This window comes from Pogona vitticeps, chromosome 4 (genome assembly GCF_051106095.1).
Source record: "Pogona vitticeps strain Pit_001003342236 chromosome 4, PviZW2.1, whole genome shotgun sequence".
NCBI classification, from domain to species: domain Eukaryota; kingdom Metazoa; phylum Chordata; class Lepidosauria; order Squamata; family Agamidae; genus Pogona; species Pogona vitticeps.
In genome coordinates, this window is record NC_135786.1 from 9,281,236 (window position 1) to 9,304,995 (window position 23,760).

At 37.8% G+C, this 23,760-nt stretch overlaps 1 protein-coding gene and 1 long non-coding RNA gene across 6 annotated transcripts in view; one reads left to right on the forward strand and one right to left on the reverse strand.

The window, feature by feature from the left end:
* Nucleotides 1–22,254, forward strand: part of DIDO1 (death inducer-obliterator 1) — an 84,541-nt gene extending 62,287 nt beyond the window's left edge. For all 5 annotated transcript variants that reach the window (XM_020804623.3, XM_078392010.1, XM_020804619.3 and 2 more), the window contains 7 exons: nt 71–178; nt 764–899; nt 1,497–2,043; nt 2,797–2,950; nt 5,781–5,870; nt 6,924–7,119; nt 17,107–22,254. In XM_020804623.3, coding sequence (XP_020660282.3) covers nt 71–178; nt 764–899; nt 1,497–2,043; nt 2,797–2,950; nt 5,781–5,870; nt 6,924–7,119; nt 17,107–20,384 — 4,509 coding nt within the window. In that variant the 3' untranslated portion in view covers nt 20,385–22,254. The remainder of the gene's footprint in view (nt 1–70; nt 179–763; nt 900–1,496; nt 2,044–2,796; nt 2,951–5,780; nt 5,871–6,923; nt 7,120–17,106) is intronic.
* On the reverse strand, nt 9,833–23,715 carry LOC144588712 (uncharacterized). Its single transcript, XR_013544390.1, has 3 exons — nt 23,280–23,715; nt 17,105–17,187; nt 9,833–11,158 (listed from the first exon to the last, which is right to left on the reverse strand). It is a non-coding gene; the product is annotated as an uncharacterized LOC144588712 (long non-coding RNA).
* Between the last annotated feature and the right edge of the window lie 45 nt (nt 23,716–23,760).

Consider the following 23,760-nt stretch of genomic DNA (forward strand, 5'->3'; position numbering starts at 1 on the left):
ATTAAAAGATAAACTAAATATTTTGTATATATTCATGCACATGCATCCACATAATGTTATCTCATTATAGGTAATGGCACCTAGACGTAAAACTTTTGAAAATAAGAAATTGGTTATAAAACAAGATCCCATTCCAGATGTTAACATGGAAGATTCTCCACCAGTGTCTGACTCAGATGTGAGTATAAACTTGTGGCAGTAATTACCTGCATTATTTGCCAACAGTTAGTTCTTGTTATAACCTGAGATAACTTGCTTTAAATTAATGAAAAATATTTTGATATTAGGAAAGAAAAGCAACTGTTTAAAAGAAGAAAGGGCCAAATTCATCAGCTGAACATAGGTGGAGGACTTGCATGCAACCCAGCAGAGTTTCATTTTGGGATTTATGAACACAGTAGTGTAGTGGGCGTTTACTGGAAAGTTCCTTAAAAAGAAACAAATAATCCCAGAATCCTACTGGGATTTTACTGCCAATAGGATGCTGAGTGAAATTATGGAAGTCATGGTAGCTAACTGTAGCTAATTAACAAGATGCTGGTAGCATGTCTGATATGTAATCAAAACCACGTTATTTAGCTGCTGTTTGCTACCATGACATATGTAACTTTCCTTACTAAAAAAATAAATCCCAGTAGGATTCTGGCCAGGAGCAGGTGTTCCGTTTTCAACTGGCACAAACCTGATGGATTCATTTGTTGAATATACAGTGAACAGAATGGAAAATCAATATATTTTCTAAATCATGTGCATTTCCTTTTAGGAGCAGCAAGAATCAGATCAAACAAGACCTGAGAAAAAGAGTGCTCCTGTCTTGGATGTTTTCAGTAGTATGTTACAAGACACAACAAGTCAGCACCGAGCTCACCTTTTTGACCTGAATTGCAAAATCTGTACAGGTATGCACATAGATCTATGAAACTAATGTGGCATAAAAACAGGCACACTGACTGAAATCATGTTACACAGTTATGCAGAAGGCTTGGTATCTAACAGATAATACCTATGGAGATTGCTTTGCTTACAGCGACTCACCTTTTACATAAGTGAACAACACTGTTTCAGGTAGTGTAACTCAGTATAGTAAATAAAAACCTTGACTTATTTGCACACTGGAAAATAATCAGGGATAGGATTGGTCTAACTCATTTGAAATGCAGTTCTGTAACCAGGTGTTGCTACAGAAATGGCTTGCCATTGGTGCTATTTTTGAATTCTTGGTTTCATCAACAGTGGAAACTGTTGAAACAGTGGAAACCTATGCATACACAAGATGTTTTCCTCTTGAGTCTCCTCCGTCACCACATGAACATTGTGATGATGAAGGGTACAGGATTAGGTGTTCTCCTCTAAGTATGTTCAGGGGACTGGAAATTATAACAAATAGGGCTACAACCATTCTGATTTTATAGATGAGCATTTTGGAGTGACATTCCTTCAGGGTACAAGTGCAACACTATCTTTTAAAAGGTATGCTAATGTTGTCTCCTATACAGGTCAAATGTCAGCATCTGATGAAGAACCAGCTTCGAAGAAACAAAAATTATCTTCTACTAAAAAGATGGAACCAAAGACAGAAATAAAATCAACATTGGAAATCTCAACTCCAGCAGACAATATGGAAGTTACAAAAGAAGAAGAATTGGAGAATGCTCCAGAACCTGTTGTTGGACCTGCAACTGAAGCAGTTCCTCAGCCAAGCTTGGAAAGAGCCTACATTCCTTTAACACAAGGACATACTAATCCAGAACCTTCTCTACCTAATGAGAATACTCTCTATTCCACATCTTATGCTGGTGGAGTTATCACTACTGTGACAGTTTCTGGCAAGGATCCCAGAACTGCTATGAGTACTTCATCAGCTTCTGTTTCTGCTGCAACCTCTGTATTGCATCCCATGCCCATCCCTGACAAAGTTTCTGTAGGTGAAAGTAAACCAGAAGTGTCAAAAAGTATTTTGCCAGCTCCAAAATCAATATTAACAAAGCCATCATCCTCATCAGACCTAAAATATTTAGCAGGTCCACCATCACTCAATGTTAGGTATGTATGTGTTATGCTAATAGAAGATCAGTATGTAGTATTGTGTATTTGAATGATTGGATCTGTTTTTTAATCACAAGTCTTTCTGAAGTGGTGTACTTGCGCAAGAGGGGCCAGTGTAAGATGAAGGAATACACAGACACCCATTTTCTGCACTAAGAGCAAGACATGGTTTTAGTTTCTTGACATGGCTAATGCAGTGCTCTTGTGTAAAAATAAGCTATTAACTGACCTTTGAAGCATAATAGGAGTTGTATATGAGGGGTAGCAAATGTTGCTGAATATTTTGTAGTCACTAACCTTGTACTGAATATACATACACTGTTTCCTCGAAAATAAGCCCTAACCTGAAAATAAGCCCTAGTATGATTTTTCAGGATGCTCGTAATATAAGCCCTACCCAAAAAAATAAGCCCTAGTTAAGTGAAACCCCGCCCTCCACCATTGTGCAGCAACCAGAAGAAGATGACAGGATTGTATTTGAATCAATGTAGATGGATGTACATGAAAAAAATAAAACATCCCCTGAAAATAAGCCCCAATGCATTTTTGGAGCAAAAATTAATATATGACCCTGTCTTATTTTTGGGGAAACACGGCAGAAACAACTAGAGTTGAATACTTACCCCGTAACCTCACTAGAATAAGCGTTCTAGCATTTGGATGGGTAATTTGGAAAATGTTGGAAATGCTTGCAATGGGGAAGACCAAGAGAGAATTCTCAGTTGACCCATCTTGATTTCCTTCTTTCAGTATATCTGAGATACAGTCCCCTCAGGAAGGAGATACTTCCATATTTCTTTCTCGTCTCAACCCTATTTGGAAAGGCTTCATCAATATGCAAAGCGTGGCCAAGTTTGTCACTAAAGCATACCCTGTCTCTGGGTCGTATGATTATCTTAGCGAGGTAGGTCTTTGAATTGATTTGTTATGTATATAAACTATATATGAAATTATATTCCTTATTAAAGATGTTTTAAGAAATAAAATAAGCTGTTTAATGCTTTAGCTGCATTGATTGGGAGAGAAACTATTCAATTAATTACATATTTCATGCTTGATCACTGGTAAATATGTCCCTGTTGTTTGATCATTGATAAATACCCATTCAACAGCAGTCTGCCACTCAAGCTAGCATAAATTATTTGTGCTCACTGCAAATAATGTTGCAGTGCAGCATTAGAAATGGGAAGATGGTATATAAAGTACCATGTAATAGTAAATCATTATCTGCCATCAAGTCAGTTCTAACTTATCTCTCCAGAATAAACTACTTATGAGAATAAACTACTTATGAGATCTTATATAGCTTGCCCAAGACCTTACAGCTCTTCTGTAAGGCACAGGGGGAATTGAAACCCAAACCATTTAGTCCGTAGTCAGGTGTTCCAGGTCACTGTTGTCCATGTAGTGAAGCAGTAGTTCCCAACCTTGAGTAACTCAGGTGTCCTTGGGTTACCCATGAAGCTTTCAGCACTAGCTTTGCTGGCTGGGATTTCTGGGAGTTGCATTCCAAGAACACCTGAGTTACCCAGGGTTGTGACCCACTGCAGTGAAGTACTGTGTATGCTGACTTAAATATTGCACAGAAAGGTAATTCTAATTAGAAGGCCGTATTAGTGGTATTTAAGTAAGGTAAAGCTCCCCAATGTATTAATAATATTAGCATTAGAAAAGATTCTGAAGATTTACTGTATGGAGTACAAATGTCACAGACTTTACATATAGTCTGAAATCCAGTAAGTCACCACAGGAGTGGGCCATTGAATCAACACCAACTTACTTAAGTGTTGACTCACCAAACCCCCACTGACTCAGTGGGGCTGCTCTAGTTGCAACACATTACTGGATTTCAGTCATTGTGTACTTCAGGGTTTGTATAAAACTCAGTTTCAGGATAAAGATACAGTTGGGAAACAACTGTAAATCCTTCTTTCCTGCTGAAAGCTAGTGCAGCCAATTCAGCTTAAGCATATCTGCCCTTCTGTTGTATTCAGTATGAGCAGGACATCTCATTTGGAATATTGGACCTTATTGCTGGCCAAAAAAAATGTATAACAAGAATCAGTATAAATACCTTGCATCTGCATGTGAAAACACAGGGGAAGATAAATTTCCAAATTTTATAATTGATAAAAGAATTATTATTATTTTTGCTTCTAATTTGGGAAAAAAGTGTGTTCTGCTGGTGAGTTTAGCAAACCATAAGCTTGATCTCATGGTAGTTCAAACTATGAATTCCACTTCACAGTTTTGAATTCTGAGAATTATGAGATGGTATGTTTACATGCATACTTGGTAACTGTCATATTGCCCTGAACAAGCAATCTCATCTGATTTCAGTAACTAAGCAAGTTTGAGAGGCCTCCAGTGAATACCAGGGATGTCCAAGCAGGATCAGGAAAGAATCTTGCTGGAAAGCCTGGAGATTCCTTATTGCTAGGCAGAATTTACAGTAGTGGGACAGGTGGACCAATGCTACAGTCAGTATAAGGCAATTTTCTGTGTTCCTGTGGCTGAAATCCTATTGTTTTATTATGCATGTGGAAGGGAAAAGATATAACATTCAGTCATTTTTTGTGAGCAGATAAGGAGTCTCTGCTAGGATTCCTTATCTGGGTGTGTGTGCCCCCTGAGAAGCCCAGTTGTTTCTTGTTAATTGCTGATGAGGAATGACTGAATGTTATGCCTTTTGCCTTCCCCTTGCATAATAAATAATCAGGATTTCAGCCTGTAAATCTAAGCAAATTGTTCCTCAACAACAAGCATTTATTACTTAAAGAAGACATGGAAATATGTGAATCAGACTAGTAATGTTTTATCCATCTCAAAAATAATTTCATGAAAAAGGACTGACAACTACAGTTGTTTTCCTGTAAAGTGACAAAGTAATATTTGATTATGTAAGCATGTACTTTTCTCAGCATAATATGTAAAACACACACTTACTCTGAGCAGAGTAGACTTTAAGAGACCTGCTCAAATATGAGAGTGTTTCATATGGCTCTTTTTCACAAATTATCCTGTCTTCCTAGACCTTGTTTCATTTTATAGAAGATAACGTTTCACCCAGATAGATACTGTGAACATGCATTTCTGTGATCTTATGTAACATATTCTTCATAAAGGTGGATAGCAGGTAGATTCAACCCTGTGCATAGCTGGAAGTAATATTCTATAAGATCAGAGAATGCACCCTTTTTTCAGATAGAAAGTGCCATGTGAGTGTGTAAATTTAAGATGTTCTTACTTCCAAAAGTAACATCTGAACACCTGGAGTTCATGGGATTAGCTAAGGTAAGTGCTGGGATGTGAAGGAGCAGGGTAAAATAAAATTATGAACAACCTATCTTCAGGCCAAAATCCTTTTGTGTAAAGTTACACCTGCATGAGTTGATGGTATGTATCATTAGCTATAGGCTTTTATGATTCATTAAAGGTTTTATATTCTAACTCTCTAAATTATGAGGCTCCTTCAGGATCCCTTTTGACCTGGAAGAACCTTTGGGAGCCTCAGGACAGAGGTGGAAGTTTTTAATGCCAGAAAATGTCAACTAAAGCTCCCAATCCTGGTAGTGTCAATGACAATTTTCAGTGATTGAAGGTTCTGCTTCTGTCCTGAGGCTCCTAAAGTCTTGCCCAGTTTGCATTCTGATAATATACTGTGGAATAAAAACAACATATTGTATAATCAAAGTATGCCATCATTTCACACTGTATAAATGTTTCTTATTTAGGATTTGCCAGATACAATTCATATTGGAGGAAGGATCTCACCGAAGACAGTGTGGGATTATATTGGCAAACTTAAATCTTCTGTGTCAAAGGTATTTATTTTAAAACGAAGTCTAAAAAGATGTAGAAATTTCTACTTTATTTGAAATAATCTTATTGTACCTTAGATAATAATTATAATGTATGGCAGTGGTTCTTAACCTTGGGCTACTCGGGTGTTTTTGGACTGCAACTCCCAGAAGCCTTCACCACCAGCTGTGCTAGCTGGTGTTTCTGGGAGTTGCAGTCCAAAAACACCTGAGTAACCCAAGGTTAAGAACCACTGATGTATGGGATCTAGTCATTATAGAACTATTTTTGCTGTGCAGAAAAGGAAGGAGATTTTCCTTGATTTTTTTTTTTTGTGTAGCAATGTTTCAACTACTCCTTTGCATTTAAAGTTCTGCATTTTATGGACTGGGCTTCAAAGAATCTTTCAAGTAAAAGTTGCTGTTACTACTGGTTATGTTTCCACTTTCTCCATCCCTGTGACTCTTTGTTACTCAGCCATTAATTTGTATGAGAAATTCTTCAAGAGGTGCAAACTAATATAGCTTCTTGCCTTTCTGGCTGTCCCTTTCATTCTTAACCTTCTTCCTCCTGTCTGATAAAACTCTATGAAGATACATCATGAATATTTTTAAAAAAACTAACAATCTTAAATTGTGGTGAAGTGAAATTATATTGACAATAATATCCTATCATCTTAAAACAGGTGAAATCATATTGAGCAGGGTCTGCCTGTGCAATATCATGATGTCATCAGGTTGCAGTTGATTAAAGGCTTCCTTTTGCAATTTTGGGGTGCATGTGACTTTGTCACATTGAGTGCAAGCTGTTCACACCCTGAAATCGTAGAAGGAAGTCTATAATCAGCAGCAATCTACTGAAGCCATTCCCCATTGCTTAGGCAGAGCTGTGCAACAGGATTTTAGCCATTATTTGATAAGAAAGTGAGAAGAGAATAACTAAAATATTATATTTCAAGAAATCATGCAACTTTTGAAACCACTATCAAATTTTAAATTTATTTCTTAATCTCATATTGGCTTTGTTTTTTTATTTATTAGCAACAAGTGTTCTCCTTGTATATTCTTGTATTTTAGGAACTGTGCTTGATCCGTTTCCATCCTGCCACAGAAGAGGAGGAAGTTGCCTATATTTCACTCTACTCCTATTTTAGCAGTCGTGGTCGATTTGGTGTGGTAGCTAATAACAACAGACGTGTGAAGGACCTCTATTTGATACCTCTCAGTGCTAAGGATCCTATTCCATCCAAACTTTTGCCCTTTGAGGGACCAGGTAAGCAATGAATTGTAGGGAAAATACCTCCTAAATCACCTTGTGAGTCTTGTATCTGTATAACACATGTTGGCCCTAAACATATTTTTGAAATAGGGAATCATAATCAATTCTCCATTCCAAATCTCATGCAGGATGTTAAACTATATACATATACTCAGAGACCTGCTGTTATTTCAAAAAATAAAATCATTTTGATTTCAAGAAAAACAACAATTAAATAAGTCATATTTAAAATACATTGCATGATATGCTCCAGAAGAACACAAGAGGGCAGCATCTTCAAAACGTGGCAAGCTAAGAAGTTCACCAATGCCATTCTAACTGAAAGATAGAACCAATATAACAGTATTTTAGGTGTCAGGCTCTCACATTGAAAAACGCACCAGATTTACAGATTTATACTAACATTTCCTAAAGAAGTGAACAAGGAGCAAGGCTGTTCATGATTTTGAAGCTGGAAGTCAGTTGTATACATATTAAGATGCTTAACTAGTAATGTGCCATCACCTTAATCATGTGCTCTGACAGTCTGGATTAGTTCATTCTTTGGCAAAAAACATTGCAAGATTTTGCATTATTTCTTAAGAGGTCCTCTTTTAAATCCAAGAATATATTTTAATCAAGACTTGCATGCTTTTAGACTAAGGAAATAGCCCTTTTTAAAGGCTGCAACTCAAAGCTTCTGTGCTCTCAAGAAATAGTACTAGTATGCCTTTTGCTCTTTTAAAAAGAGAACTATTAAATGTTGCACACATGCTTTTAAGGAAGAGGTCTTGGGCCTTAGAAAAGTTGCAGGAAATCTGCTGGGTTAGTAGAAAAGTGTTTCCCTGCAGTCCCATGAGAATACATAAAGAGTGTATACCTGTGCATGTCTATTCAGAAGAAAGGGCTTGATCACAGCTGTCAAAACAATTCCAGCTGGCCATTTTTAAATCATTTCATAATTTTCCATTCACATCATGCACAGCCAACATCAGTTCATTTGCCCCGGCAGGTTGTTTATTTCCCCATCACCAGGAGGATTGTTTCAAATTTTACCAATGATTAATCGCTTCATTCCTTATTGTTTCAATGTTTGTGATCATTGCTGTTGATTTATTTCCTTTGCAGATGGGTCATGTGTTTGGGCGCTGTGGCCACTGCACCTGTACCCTTTGTTTGTTTGTTTCTTTATTGGGACATTGCTAAGTGGCTAGTAGCAGTCAGTGGCGACATTGCTGCCATTGGTGCTGCCACAAAGCAACAACAGTATGAATAAACTGATCAGAAGAAAGCAGCCTTCTATCCCCCCGTTCCCTCTTTCAAGAGGGTTTGGAAGTTCCTGCTTTGAATTGTAAAGAAAGGAGCATTGCAATTTTTTGTAACCCTGCTCTTCACAATACTTTGCAAATCTTTCAAAGCCTGCTTTCTTCTTCTGACACTGTTCAAAAGGGAAAAGAAAAATTAAAGTCAAGAACTGAGAGGGAGAGATAGGCAGAGAAAGTGAGTAAAGGAGGTGAGGGGGAGAAAAGCCACTGAATATATTACCTTTGGTGATTAAAAAAAAGGACAAGGTGGGGCTAATTGCCCAAGAAACAGTAGACAAAATGAATCAGTACAAAAAAGAGCAGATTGCTATAACAGTTGAAATAGAAAGAAATGAATCAATACAGTTAAAACAATGTGAATGCTCCTGCCAATATACAGTATATACCATGTCACTACTGAAAAAAGTATCAGTATAACATAGGTAGGAAAAGAATCAATATAACTGGGGTCCTTTTCTCATGTGTGATCAAGCCCTAAGTTCCATTGAGCTCAGCAGAACTTAATTCTGGGGTAAGTATGCGTAGGATTTCAGCCTCAGCCTTACAGTTATACACTATATAAAACTGGTGATGATAAGTAATGTCAATTAAATATTTGGAATTTTAGAAGGTGGCTCTTATTTACTGGGCAAAATCAAATTTTGTGCCCAGCCTAACCCAGATCGAAAAAGCTTCCTACTTCCCCATCCTGTTTTAGGTTCCCAGACTCCCTCCGGCTGCCTTTTGGGAAACCTTTTAGGATGAGGGAAGGCGCCTTTAAAAGTCAAAAATCACAACTGACAATTCTGATAACAGCTATTGAGCAGTGTTTTTTTTTTATTTTTAATGCCCACCACCACCATCATCTCCAGGATTCCAAAAGCTTCCCCAGGGCAATCAGTTGCTCGGGGGAGCCTTGAGACCAAAAACTGAGGGACAGGAAGCTTGTAATTAGCGTAGTAGGTTAAACGTTCCCAGTGCCTGATCTGGATTATGCTGGGTACAGTATTTTGGCCATTGAAATATAATCTTTTGGGAGGGGGGAAGTTTCATTAAAATAACTGACGTTGCAAAAAATACATTGGCCATTCATGGTTCATTTCCAATAGAAAGATAGATAAACCTACAACAGCAAAAACAAACCTTAGACCTAGTTCTTGTCACAGAAGGACAAAAAACAAAAGTGAGTCAGAGACTGCTGTTTTATTTAAAAGCCACAGATCATACAGTTGACCGATCAAGGACTATAAGGCTTCTTAATATTTTTAGACATGGGGTTGCCTAAATTCTTTGCTGTATGAATATATGTATAGAGAGAAGTATAAAATATGCAATCCATATTTTTAAAGTCAAGCCTAAGTAGATCTGCTGCTTTCGCTACCTGACCTCAATAAAACTGTTTTAACCCAAGTGGTCATTGTCTCTTTTTAATGTAAATGTATTTTACTCTTCCTAGTTCTTGAAAAAATCTCCCCTAGTAAGATGCTGGAGAATTATTCTGCTGACAAGCATAATTAAATTTTTTATCAAGTTTTGTTCTGTATATCGGACTACTGCATTGCTGCAAAGATGGGCAAGTTAGGCAGGCCTGGGAGGCAAATTTTTACCCTAGCACCGGTCATGGGCACCATGATGCCAGAAAAAGTTTAAAAATCCTGAAGTGACCAGATACCTTCTTCGGCTTTTGATGTTGGGATTGTGGGAGGGCCACATTTATGCAAAAAATCACCACTCTAGGAATGGAAAATCATTGTTTCAAAAACTTGTTAAAAACACATGACGGAAGAAGAAGGGGCTCCGTGGGAGCCACAGAAAAAGCCTTGAGATTGTATGCTTTCTGCAAACTGTATCATGCCTGCCCTTCTACTATCAATATTTGGACAAAAATTGGATTAATTGTCTGGCTACAGTGCCAGAGGTTGGGAGTTCAGTTTCCCCCTGTGCCTCCCAGAAGAGGCAGCTTGTATGGTCTTGGGCAAGCTGCACAGTCCCAGAAGAAGGGAATGGTAAACCCCTTCTGAGTACATCATACAGTGGTGCCTCGCTTAACGATGTTAATTCGTTCCAGCGAAATCACTGTAGAACGAACACGTTGTAAAGCAAAAATAAAAAACCCACTGAAACGCATTAAAACCCGGTTAATGCGTTCCAATGGGCTAAAAACTCACAGTCCAGCGAAGATCCTCCATATGGCAGCCATTTTCGATGCCTGTATAGTGAGGAATCCATCCCTAAGCACAGTGGGGAGCCATCTTAAGCACCCGGCAGCCATTTTGAAAACCCGACGATCAGCTGTCTTGATCGTTGTAATGCGAAGAATTGGTTCCCGAAGCAGGGAACCAATCTTCGCAAAGAGAAAAAAACCCATTTAAAACATTGTTTTGCAATTGAAATTGCAATAGCAAAAACATCGTCGTGAAGTGGATTCATCATAATGCAGGGTAATCGTTAAGCGGGGCACGACTATACTTGGAAAACCCTGAAAGGGGTCACCATAAGTCAGAATTGACTTGATGGATTATTATTATTATTATTATTATTATTATTATTATTATTATTATTATTATTATTATTATTATTATTATTATTGGTTTTAGTCCTAGGCAAAAGAGAAAAACAGTTTTACCATATAAAGAAAGAGTTTTAACTTACCAGAACTGGAAGATATTACTTGATTTCATTATTTGTGCCTTGACCTTTACGTAATTATGCTGCATGGCAGAATACTTTTCTACAAGATTTCACTTCAGCTGGTTTCAAAATCAAGAAAAGGAATGAAAGCATCATTTGTAAGGGAGCTGTGAAACTTTAGTACCATAAAACTTAGAAGAAAAAGGTTATGATTCGACTTTTGATGAACAAAGCGGCACTTTGTTTCTTTTCTGAACAGTAACGGTGAATGAAAATCTGAAAAATGGATCAGAGCAGTTGTTCCTAGTTTCACTGAGGAATTCTACAGTGATATATTTCCTGTTGTTACATATATAAATGTGACAGCTCCTCTGTCATCACTTTCATTTGCACAGTTTCATGTAATCAGCAGTTGCTCAGAACACAGTTTGCTCAAAAGCTTTTCATTATTTTCCCTAGCCCCTTCTGCTCATTCCATGTTCCTCAGGTTGACTGGGGAGGGAATAAACTGTCTGGATCCTTCATCTATACAAGTGTCTGCCAACCATCGCTGCTACAAAAAGTGTGTCTACTATTAATTAAAAGACTTTACCAACACTTTCAAACATTTATACTGGAACTTCAGTTGCAGTTTTCCTACTCTTTTTATGTAGACTACTTTGACTTGGGGTTTTTCCATAAAGAGAAACAGCATTTCCCAGAAAAGATAACATGTCCTGAAACATCAATGAAATGTACAAAATTCATTTCCACGTACATTCTAAGTCAGGCTCTAATTTATTTTAGAACATTGTTATTGAGGATATCATTTTTATTTTAAGAATTATTTATTTATTTATTTATTTATTTATTTATTTATTTATTTATTTATTTATTTATTTATTTATTTATTTATTTATTTATTTATAACTAAATAAATTAAATAAATAAATAAATAAATAATTTTATTTCTGATGTCTTGGTTGCTACAAGGAAGATCTTAGTGGGAAAAGCAGCAGCATTTCTACTTGGAAAGCATTACCTGCCTTGATATGCTGCATGGCAAGAGTATTTGGTTGGAACCACACATACCGCAGCTTTATTTCTTCTATTCATTCACATTTATTTGCTCAAAAGCAAGCAAGATGATGCACATTGTTAAGAACAGCTCGTTGGAAGATGATTGAAACTGCAAATACCGACAGTAACAGATCTTTCAGAATATGAAATACATTATTTTAAAAATGAACTTTGTATCCAGAAATAACTATGATAACCATTTTGAGAAGGTACGGCCTTTTAAAAAGGTAGCAAGAGTGATAAACGTGTGCCATGCAATTCCTATTAATAAGCAGGAAAACTTCCCTGTGCACAGCATGTCTTGTCCCAGCATTTAAACATGGCCAGCATTTTTAAAAAGCGAACATACATTGCACTCTTCTGATATTCTTGACCTTAAGAATATGGCAGAAATTGTAATTTCTCTTTGTTAGCTATTCTTCACAAAGAATGCACCAGCATTGGTGACTTTTTTCTCATCCTTTCCAAATTATTAACTTTGAATCAATTTACTTCTTAGCTTAGAGGAGGTACCTAAGTAGTCTCAAATCACTTTGACTTTCAGTCATATTATCACTTACCTTCTGAAGCCCAGGCTTTTTGCATTGGTCACATTGAGGCCAATAAAATGTAGCAGGATTAAATCCAGCGAAGTGATGAACGCCTAGCTTAACATTATCACATTTGTTGAATTGTTAAAATGCCCTGTTTAACCCCTGTCTTGTTCATAAAACAAAAAAATTATAATCAGAGTGGAGGAAAGGTGATAGAAATAGATTAGGGTTTAACAGAAAGATAATAAAGCTGAGGATATAAGTGGATGTTTAAGTTTGTTCCATGAACAAAAGATGGTATATAGAGCTCCACTGATCCCAATATGAATAAGCAAAATCTGATGGAAATCTTCAAAGAGGGATTTTTATGAGTAATGCAGTTCCATACATGTCTATTTAAAGTCCCATTAAGTTCACTGGACTTCCCAAGTAATTGTACATAGGATTGCTATCTAAAAGACTTGGGGGAAAATATTACTAGAACAGCTAAATATAGTAGCTTCATTTATAATATATCAGTTGCAACTGGAATGCGATGATAATCATTTTTATTTTGAAGCTAGTTTGAAAGCAATTAGCTATTGGCTGAAATCCAGTACTAAGCTGCAACCTTTTTGGTGTTTAGTCATTAAGTCGTGTCTGACTCTTCGTGACCCTATGGACCAGAGCACGCCATGCCCTCCTGTCTTCCACTGCCTCCTGGAGTTGGGTCAAATTCATGTTGGTTGCTTCAGTGACACTGTCCACTGTCCGAAGCCTTTTGTTTCTGTTCATGGGGCTTTCTTGGCAAAGATACTGGAGCGGCTTGCCAAGTCCTGCTCCAGGTGGATTGCGTTTAGTCAGAACTCTCCACTATGGCCTGCCCATCTTGGGTGTCCCTGCATGGCATAGCCCATAGCTTCTCTGAATTACTCAAGCCCCTTCACCACGACAAGGCAGCAATCCGTGAAGGGGAAGCTGCAACTAGAGTAGGCCTATTGATTAGTGGGGGTTTGGTGAGTCAAATCTTCAATAGGTTCCATTGATTCAGTGGGCTGAACTGTGATACTGGATATGAGCCACGAGTTCACAGATCACTGTACTAACTGCTGTAAGAATATTACATTTAAATTGGGCACTGACTCATTTCTGTTCTAAAATATACTGCCTTTTAAAACATTTTTAAACTTCCATTTCTTATATTCATTCAACAACTCAAATGCAAACATCTTTAATTGCAATGAAAACCAAGAGTAGCATTCTGCTACTAAATATATTATAGTCATTTAACTTTATTAAAAAGTATACCAGCTTTAAAATTAAATCTCTATTATATATAATATATATGTAATATATATTTATATAATATACTTAAAGTAAAGGTTCCTCTTGACAATTTGGCCAGTCGTGTCTGACTCTAGGGGCAGTGCTGATCCCCGTTTCCAAGGCATAGAGCCAGCGTTTATCCGTTGACAGTTTCCGTGGTCACATGGCCAGCGCAACTAGACACGGAAGGCCGTTGCCTTCCCACTGCAGTGGTACCTATTTATATACTTGCATTTTTATATGCTTTTGAACTGTTAGATTGGCAGGAGCTGGGATAAGCAACGGGAGCTCACTTCATCGTGTGGATTCGATCTTACGACTGCTGGTCTTCTGACCTTGCAGCACAGAGGCTTCTGGGGTTTCACTCACAGAGCCACCACATCCCTATAATATACTTACTTTATTATAAATAATAATACCTTGTCTCCCCGAAAATAAGACCTCACCTGAAAATAAGCCCTAGTATGATTTTTCAGGATGCTCGTAATATAAGCCCTACCCCAAAAATAAGCCTCCATTAAGTGAAGCGCCGTACTCCACTATTGTGCAGTAACCAGAAGATATGACTGTAAAATAAAACATCATCTGAAAAATAAGCCCTAATGCATTTTTGGAGCAAATATTAATATTAATATAAGACCCTGTCTTATTTTCAGGGAAACATGATAATAATAAATAAATAGAAGTAAATATATAATAATAAATTTATTATTATACATTGATAGTTGTCATTGAGATGTAAATACTAATAACTCCAGGTTTCCTAAGGATATGAATTTAAAACACAAGTGGCTATAGGAACAAAGTCAAGTCAAAGCATTAATGCACAACTGAAAAGTATTGATAGCAGAGTAGCAGCCAACCCAGTAACTATTAGTGCTACTACTCCACTGTTAGTGGCTCATACTCTACTCCTTCCAACAACTGATCACTGGACTACAACCAAAAGATTAGGAAATTTCAGATAAAGAGTATCGTTTTCTGGCAGGAGATGCGATCAAGTGATTTTTAAAGACCAAATTATACTGGAAGGTTTCTTCCCAAATTTGGAAATAATGGCCACAGTTGCTCTGGTCTTCCTCAAAATGATAATCAACTATAAGATACCTTAGAAACATTCCTAGAATAACAAATTGGACGCAACTTGATGTGTTCAGAAATAATTCCAGTGAGTTAAGTGGGATTTTCTCCCAGATAATCTGTAGGATTGCAACAAAATATGAAGAATAAACTCTTTCTGAGTTTATTCTGTCAGTGAAGCTAAGTAGATGTAAAATAAGTTAGGGTTATAGGGCCAATTATAATGAAAGATATTGAAATGATTGAGGTTTTTGAAATACTAGCAATATTGTCTGTAATTGTTTCTGCTGCTGTTATGTTCCATCAAGTTCCCTCTGGGTTATAATGACCCTAAGAATGAATGACCTCCAAAATACTTTGTCCTCAGCAGCTCTGCTCAGCTCTTGTAAAAACTCAAGGTTATTGCTTTCTCTAGGAGTCAGTCTATCTCCTATTCCATCTTCTTTTTCTTAAACTTTCCCCATTGCTAGTTGTCTTTTCCAATAAGGCATGTCTCCTCATGTGCCCAAAGTAAAATAGCCTCAGTTTAGCCAATTTTGCTTCTAAAGAAAGTTCAGGCTCTTTGTGGTGGTTCAGGGTATTTGCAAAGCTCTCTAGCAACACCATATTTGAAATGAATTAAGGTTTTTCCTATCTGCTTTCTGCACTGTCGAGCTTTCAGATCCATGTGTAGCAATTAGAAATACAATCTTGTTCATGATTGTGGCTTTGGCCTCCAGTGACACATCCTTACAGTTCATGGTCCTCTCTATTACCTGCACAGTTGCCTTCCTAAATCTCACTGTTGTTCTGATTTCTTGGCCTTTAGTTTGTTTCAAAGAACACAATAATTCTATTTCTTGTATTAAAAATGTTGCTACAAAAGACCACCTAATGTAAGACAGGCCAGAATTAACAAGAAATCATGAGAGGCTGGCCAGTCCCACAGAGTGACCAAGCTCTGATGAGTTGTTGATTATTTTGATGTTGTCAGTATGCACAGATTTCTTAAGGCTCTGACATTTTCCATAGCAGTTTATGAAATATGACACCATACCATTCACTTTTAAGGCAGTAATACTGGGAACATGTTCCTTTTAACTCAGTGAAGCACTTCATAGTAGGCACAGAATAGCAAAGCAAAATTATTATTCAAAAAAATAAATAAAATGTTATGAATAAAACAACACACTGCTTTTCCAGGTTCTCTATTGTGCTATTTGTGTGCAAGACAGAGATCTGATTCAAGATGAAACATGGGCTAGCATATTTCCATTTGAAGGCACTGGATTCACTACTGAATGCTGAAATGTGGGAGGGTTTTTTATGTATTGAGAACTATGTGCACCCATAAATGATAAAAAACCAGAATAGTCACTTGTATGACTAATAATAGTCAGAATTAAAATTAATATTTACATCTTATTAAGAGCACTGGCATAACTTGGAGCAGCAAATAGCCACCAATTAATGAGTCCTTAATTAAATTCTCAACTGGCTGGAAAACCCAGTGGTTTAGATAACTGGCTGTGGAGCCAGAGGTTGGGAGTTTGATTCCCCACTGGACCTCCAGGGAGAAGAGCCAGCCTGTGTGACCTTAGGCAAGCTGCACAATCCCAGGGCAACCCCGGAAGAAAGGAATAGTAACCCAGTTCTAAATATTCTGTACTTGGAACACCTTGAAAAGGATTACCATGTCAGAATTTATTTGATGGCATGTTGTTGTTGTTGTTGTTGTTGCTGCTGCTGCTGTTAATACGATCAGTAATGCACCAGCTGTGTGACTTGGCACATGACCAGAAATTCAATTGCAGACTTCTTAATTAGCAGCTCTTTTCTGTTCTGAGTTATTCCAGTGTTCTTACACAAGCATAAATATACAGTTGGATTCTGAGTAACAAACTCACTACTTGATGTAATTCAGATATGGGGTATTTCGCATCTATATATATATATATATATATATATAGGATTTTTACCCCACCCCTCTAGACAATGTCTACAATGTCTTTAATAGCTCTATTTGAAGCTAAATAATGAAAATGAAAAGACATGGTTTTAAAGTTTAAATTTAAAATTTCACATGTTCTATTAAAACTTTTGTCTTACAGGTCTTGAATCAACACGTCCAAATTTAATTCTTGGATTAGTCATTTGTCAGAAAGTTAAGCGTCCTGGAACTGTCTTGGAATCTGAAAAGAATGAAGAAAAGAGAAGTAGAATTCAGCTGCAGGAGGAATCTGAAATATCTGGGTACTCTAAAGGCACTACACTTTTACAAGAGAAGAAATCTCTAAAGTTTTCTCTTTATTCAGGAGAAACTAGTGTTAGTACCACTCCACCTGGATCTCCACCACCTCCACCCCCAAATCTGCCTTCAGAGTCACCTTCAACAGTAACACCTTCAATGTTAAAGATTATATCGTCCGTTAAAACAGCAACCACTGTTGCATCATCAAATGTTTCAGTGTCAGCAACAAGTACTGCATCTTCTACTGCTTCCTCATCTTCAAAATCATCCACACCACTTGATCACATCCTGCAAACACTTTTTGGGAAAAAGAAGTCTTTTGATCCTAATACCAAGGAATCTGAAGGTGCTAATACTTCAAAGTCTGAAGCACAGACTGTTGCTGATGAAGGATTACCTGGTGCTCCCTTATTTGATCCCATTGTGCAGCAGTTTGGACAGATGTCAAAAGATAAAGCTATAGAAGAGGAAGAAGATGACAGACCTTATGACCCTGAAGAAGAATATATCCCAGAAATAGCTTTTGAAATGCAAAGTAATGAAAACAGACTTGGAAAACAGTGTGAAACTTTAGAGCAAGAAGATGAGGCTTATGATCCAGAAGATGAAACTATCTTAGAAGAGGCTAAGGTTACCGTTGATGATTTGCCTAATAAAATGTATTCAGAATCAAAAAATAACTCCTTGGCAACATCTGCTCCTGATACAGTTTCAGCCCCATCCTTGGTAGAACAACAGAAAATGCTAGAAGAATTAAACAAACAAATAGAAGAACAGAAAAGACAACTAGAAGAACAAGAAGAAGCCCTCAGACAACAAAGAGCAGCTGTTGGTGTATCAATGGCTCATTTTTCAGTGTCGGATGCCTTAATGTCACCACCTCCAAAATCATCAGTAGCAAAAATGGAATTATATCAACATGAGAAACAAACTTCTGAAAAGTCTGAGCTATCTATATCCTTAAGCCAAACCCAAATGTTCAGCCAGTCAAGTGACCCTAGACAAAGTAGGGATCCTCGCCAAGCTAGGAGAATTGTAGCTGAGGGCAATGACTGTTCTGATTCTAATACAAAGCTGCACATGATACAGGTAGACTCTTCTGTGGGACAACTTCCTCCACCCAGCTATTCAGATCCACTGCAGACAGCAGTAGACAAGGAAGATAAAACACTGGTTTCTTTTACTCCATCTAGCCACAATGATACATGGATTACAAGTGAAAAAGGTCCTGCCCTCTCTGAACAAGCTGTACCTATTAGTGCTCCACAACTTCACCAAGAAACTTTAAACAAACCACCTCCTGTGGAAATGTCTACAACTGCACCTGTTCGTAAAGTACTGCTACCCACACCTCCCAATCCATGTTTCCTCCCTACTTTCTCTGCACCTAACAATATTCAAGGTGCAGCTTGGTCAAATCAAGCTCAGACCAGTAATGTTCTAGGGGCAGTAAGGGATTCTTTTTCAAGTCCAGTGTTTACCTCTCACGAGACCATTCCTAGTCACTTTGAAGCAGAAAGAGGTCCATCAAATTATGAAGACCAAAGAAATCCTCAGTCTGGCCACTTTTATGAACAAATGGAACCTCCTGTAATCCAAAATGAGGAAGCAAGAGGTGTCCCTCCATTTCCTTCTGTTGGACAAAAAGGTGGTACTCCACTAATGTGTGGTGCTCTTGACTTTCAGGGACAGAGAGGTCCCCCACAACAGTTTACTGAAGGGCATAATATGCCACACAATAGTGATGGACAAAGAGGGGTTACACCAAACAGGTTTGGGACCCCAAGAGCACCAATTCCTTCATTATTTTCTGCACAGCCTGGACCTCCTCCCCTTTTTGGTGATAATAGGGGACCTACACCATCATTTCCTGGTGGTCAAAAAGAAAACACAGCCTCTCAGTTTGAAGAGCACATAGAACACAGAGAATTTCAAGATTCTCAATATCATGAAGTGAATGTGCCTTCTGCACAGTTTGAAGGACCTGAGCCTCCCCAATTTATAGGAAACAGAGGACCTGCACCCCTTTCTTTTGGGGCACAAAGAAGGCCTCCCCTGAATCAGTTTAAAGGCCAAAGAGGGGGCCCATCACCTCAGTTTGGAGGACCAAGAGGTCCTCCACCCAATCATTTTGGAAACTCAAGAGGTCCTCCTCCAAATCAATTTGATGGACAAAGAGGGCCCACTCCTAGTCACATGCCAGCATCAAGGGGACTTCTACCACCACCATTTGAAGAACGGAGAGGGAGCCCACCACCCAGATTTCCCACCCAGAGAGGTCCAACACCACATCAGTTTGGAGGACCAAGGGGACCAGCCCCTGGCCCATTTCCAGAACAAAATGAGCCTCCTAATAGACACAATTTTCCAGGACATTCTCAGCAAGGTATGAAGCCTGGCCCCAGACCACTTTTGGATCTTCCAAGTCATCCACCACAGCATAGGAAAGACATGTGGGATGAAACAGGACCCTCTGCCTCTCATTCTAGTGTTTCAGGGCAGGGTTCTGACTCAGAAGCACAATGGTCATCATCTGATTTTCGAGACAGCCGAGGCAATGACTATAGAAAGCAAACTTTTGAAGGGAGACAGAGAGAGAGATTTGAGATAGGTAATAAGGAAAGAATACTGGAGCAGTCTGACCATTCAGATAATCGCTCAAATAGAGGAACTGATGATAGACGAAGAGATCGTGACCAGAACTGGACTTGGGAAAAGGACCGTGGCAGAAACTGGAACAGAGGTAGAGAAAGGGACTGGGAAAGGCACAAAGAAAAAGAGTGGGATAAAAACAGAGATAGAAGCTATAACAAAGACAGGGAGAGAGATTCAGAACGGAGTAAGGACTGGGAAAAAAACAGAGAGAGAACCAGAACCAGAGAAGGGGATACTTACCGAAGACGAGACAGATCAAGAAGCAGAGACCGTGATTATGACCGATACCGAGACGGAGCTCGAAGTAGGGAGAGAGAGAAGGATAGAGAAAGGGATAGGGACCGTGACAGAGATAGAGCAAGAGATCGCAAGGATCGGAGTAAAAGTAAAGAATGTGACAAAGACTCAAAGCCAGAAACACAAGCATGTGGCCAAAGGCTAACACATGCAGAAGTTACTCCTCCTCCCACAAAACAAACATAGAAAATTATTACAACCCTTTCAGAAGGGAAGGAGAATGTAAGGGTTGTATGCTCATTGTACATATTGTATATTCTCTTTGTTAGAAAATAATTTGTAAAACCTGTTTCACAAAAATGAGAAAATTTTTGAAATGTAAATGTGTACAGTATATTAAGCAGGTACATCCTGTACTTGCTAAACTTTGTTCATAATGTTTTCTTACAAAATACATAAGGAACCATCCTTCCTTGCAGGGTCACAATATCTGTGTACAAATTGATTATGAGAGGGTTTAAGATAAACCTGCTTACCCCCTCTTTCAATTGCACTATCTGCTAGAGTGCAGGCCTGGTGGCAGGAATCTCTTGAACCCACTTCAAGTGTTGCACCCCTGCAGGGAAGAATTGTGGCTATAGCATTACAGTTCTAAAATGTTGTGTTTTTCTTTACTACTTCTTTATCTTGAAATTTCCATTTGCGGAAGTATAAATGGGAATTATCTTCAAAGAGCATATTGCTATTTCAAGGATATAAAGCTATGTTTTCCAATAACTTGAACAGTAATTTTATGAGAATTTAAGCAAAAACTTAGAAGCCATAACTTTACATCTCATATATATAGTATTTTGGTGTTTCAGTTACTCCCTTCATACAAGACAGCCCAAAATTTCCGTCCTGAGTTAATCTAATTACAATCGGTTCTGTGTATTCAGGAAATGATTCCTGAGGAGCAGTGTTATTTCTTATAACTTACAGAGTATTTGAATAAGAAATAGTAAGTTTCTTAACTTCATACTTCCTTTTTACATGAAGGCATTTTGGGTTACAGACTTCAGTAAGATTTCAGGCATGAAATGGATATATCTAAATAAATAATTACCTTTCATGTATGTAAAAGCTTTTAAATACTGCATTTTTATGAAAGGTATAATTAATGAAAATTAACACTCCCGTATACAAAACAATGCTTTTAAACCTGTTTATTTGAAAACATTTTACAAATTGCCCAATCAAATGGAATGTAGCTACTTGAGCTTCATGCAGAGATGATTATTAATTAAATAATTTTGGGGGCAGGATTTGGAATAATTTCAGTCAGAAAGAACCTATACTTCAGAGTATCTGAATATATTCCAGCCAGGTTGAAGTACTTTTAAATCATTTATTTCAGTGGGAGAGATTTGCCCAGATAGGCAATTGTCTTGTTACCATATACGGGATTTAAAAGTATTTCTTTCTAGTCAGACTGTGTCCCCATTCTTGTTCTTGTCAAACTTGTGGCTGTCTGTTGATAATACTGGAAGTAAATATTTGTGTAAAGATTGAAGTAGTCAAGCTGATACTAATAGTTCTGTACTTTCAAACGCAGTTTTCACTGTGAAATGCAGTATATTTTCCTGTATTCCTTCAAATTCATAATTCTAAACAATGCAGAGAACAAAAGTTAACAGTTTAACTGGATTTACACATAGATGAGCAATTACTTTGATATTTTTATAAACAGTTGCAAATGTAAAATTAGATTTGTAGCATCTGCATTTAAAATAGCATTGTTCCATAAAGAAAGCCCTACACATTTACATTTTATATTGGTTCATCTTTGAACTTCAAGAACATACTAATTTAAACATGGCCTGTATGCAAAACTTTTTGCAATATATTAAAGATGGTGTAGAATACAAATACCTATTAAGATGTAATTTTTTTATTCAATATGTTTCTAACTTAAAAGGCATACATATAAGTATGCAAAATTAAAGTGTTTGTTTAGGTTTACTTGACAGAGGTTTCTGTAAATTGTATTTTATATTTCAGAATATATCATTGTACATTAAATGTGGAACTTCATAGGTTTTTGTTACTATGAGTCAAATAAACATCTACCAAAACACTTTGTGTGAATATTTTTTTATAATTCCTTACTTTAGAACAATAGTGGACAGCATTGTGCATCCAGAGACCAATTTGGTCTATGATCCTTTGTGGGCTGTATGGACCACCAAAACTTGGAGAATCTCTGGATGTTTACATGTTTTTATAACTAAGCTTCAAAATAATGGTTAAAATTAAGCAGTTTAAATGGGACGATGCTGAAAGCTGTCAAAGAGAGAATGTCGTAACGTGAGTCCTGATTTTTTTTATCGCCATAAAGATCTTCCATATGAGTTAAATGGTCATAATTCCTGGGATTACACATAAAAGGACGCAATAGAAAACTTTGAATATGGGATGTTACTTTAAAAAAAAAAAGGAGATATTACATGTTCTCCAAAGAGCTGTGGCTCTCCTGGATCAGGTGGATAGACTTATTCCCTCAAAATACACATCTTCATCTGCACATGAATGCCTGCTCACCTATAAACTATATGCAACCAGCCCTCTCCACACCCCATTTCATGCTCAGCACCCATTAGCAGTTTAGACAAGCTGCCTCTTTTACATGTTAGGATATTTATGGAGAAGGTCCGGACTTTGATCTAAGTATGATACTTAGATCAGAAATCTGAAAGGGAAAACTAGTGTAAACTATGCTGAATAAATATGGATCAGGAAATAGAACAAATGTACTTTTTAGATGCAACATTGTCTTCAGTAACATAATAAAGTGGTAGCACAATAAAGTGGAATGAGATTATTTTTGCCCCTCGAATGTTACTTCAGAAACTACTGAAATAACTAAAAGGGTAGTGCATAGAGTTTATTTTGTCCTGGATGGTCACCTTCCAGCACAGAATAAAACCAACCCTCTGGGATGCAATATTCTCAGGCTTGGAACTGAAGAGGTGTGCTGAAATCCATCAATACGCATTTAAAAGTTGCAAGAACCAGGTTAATAAGAGTTTGTCTGAGGAAGTGGACTTACTCCACGAAAGCTCGCGTTAAAATATAGCAGTGCCACCGCGTTTTTATCTTTACCTGATAAGATAACAAGACTAGATGAATGACACGGCTGCGAGAGGCCTTAAAAGTCATTGAACAAGCTGCTGCATGTTTGTTCTTGAAGAAACTAACACGGCCACATCTGTGTGCATTAATAAACACCCTCTTCTCATGCACCGTTACCAAGAAATAAGCCCCTTTGCAGGAAATGCAGCTGGGGCAGGGCTGGAGCTCGTTCAAGCAGGCAAACTGGGGAGGGGGCCGCTCAGGAAATAATTTGAGGGGGAAATGGGGCAATTTTCTGTCTCTTGCCCATCCTCGTTACTTCTCTAGTAGAAATGCACCCCCACCCCAAGAAAAAGAGAGCAAGAAACAGCGACACTAAGTGTTTTTGGTCATTTGAGGAGAAACACTGACGGGGCGTGGGTTTGGCTCTGAGAAGCTACACAGTTCCTTGCAGGCACGTTGCCAAGCCGAGGCATTTTGTGAGGAACCGTGGTGTCTTATGTGGGAAGAA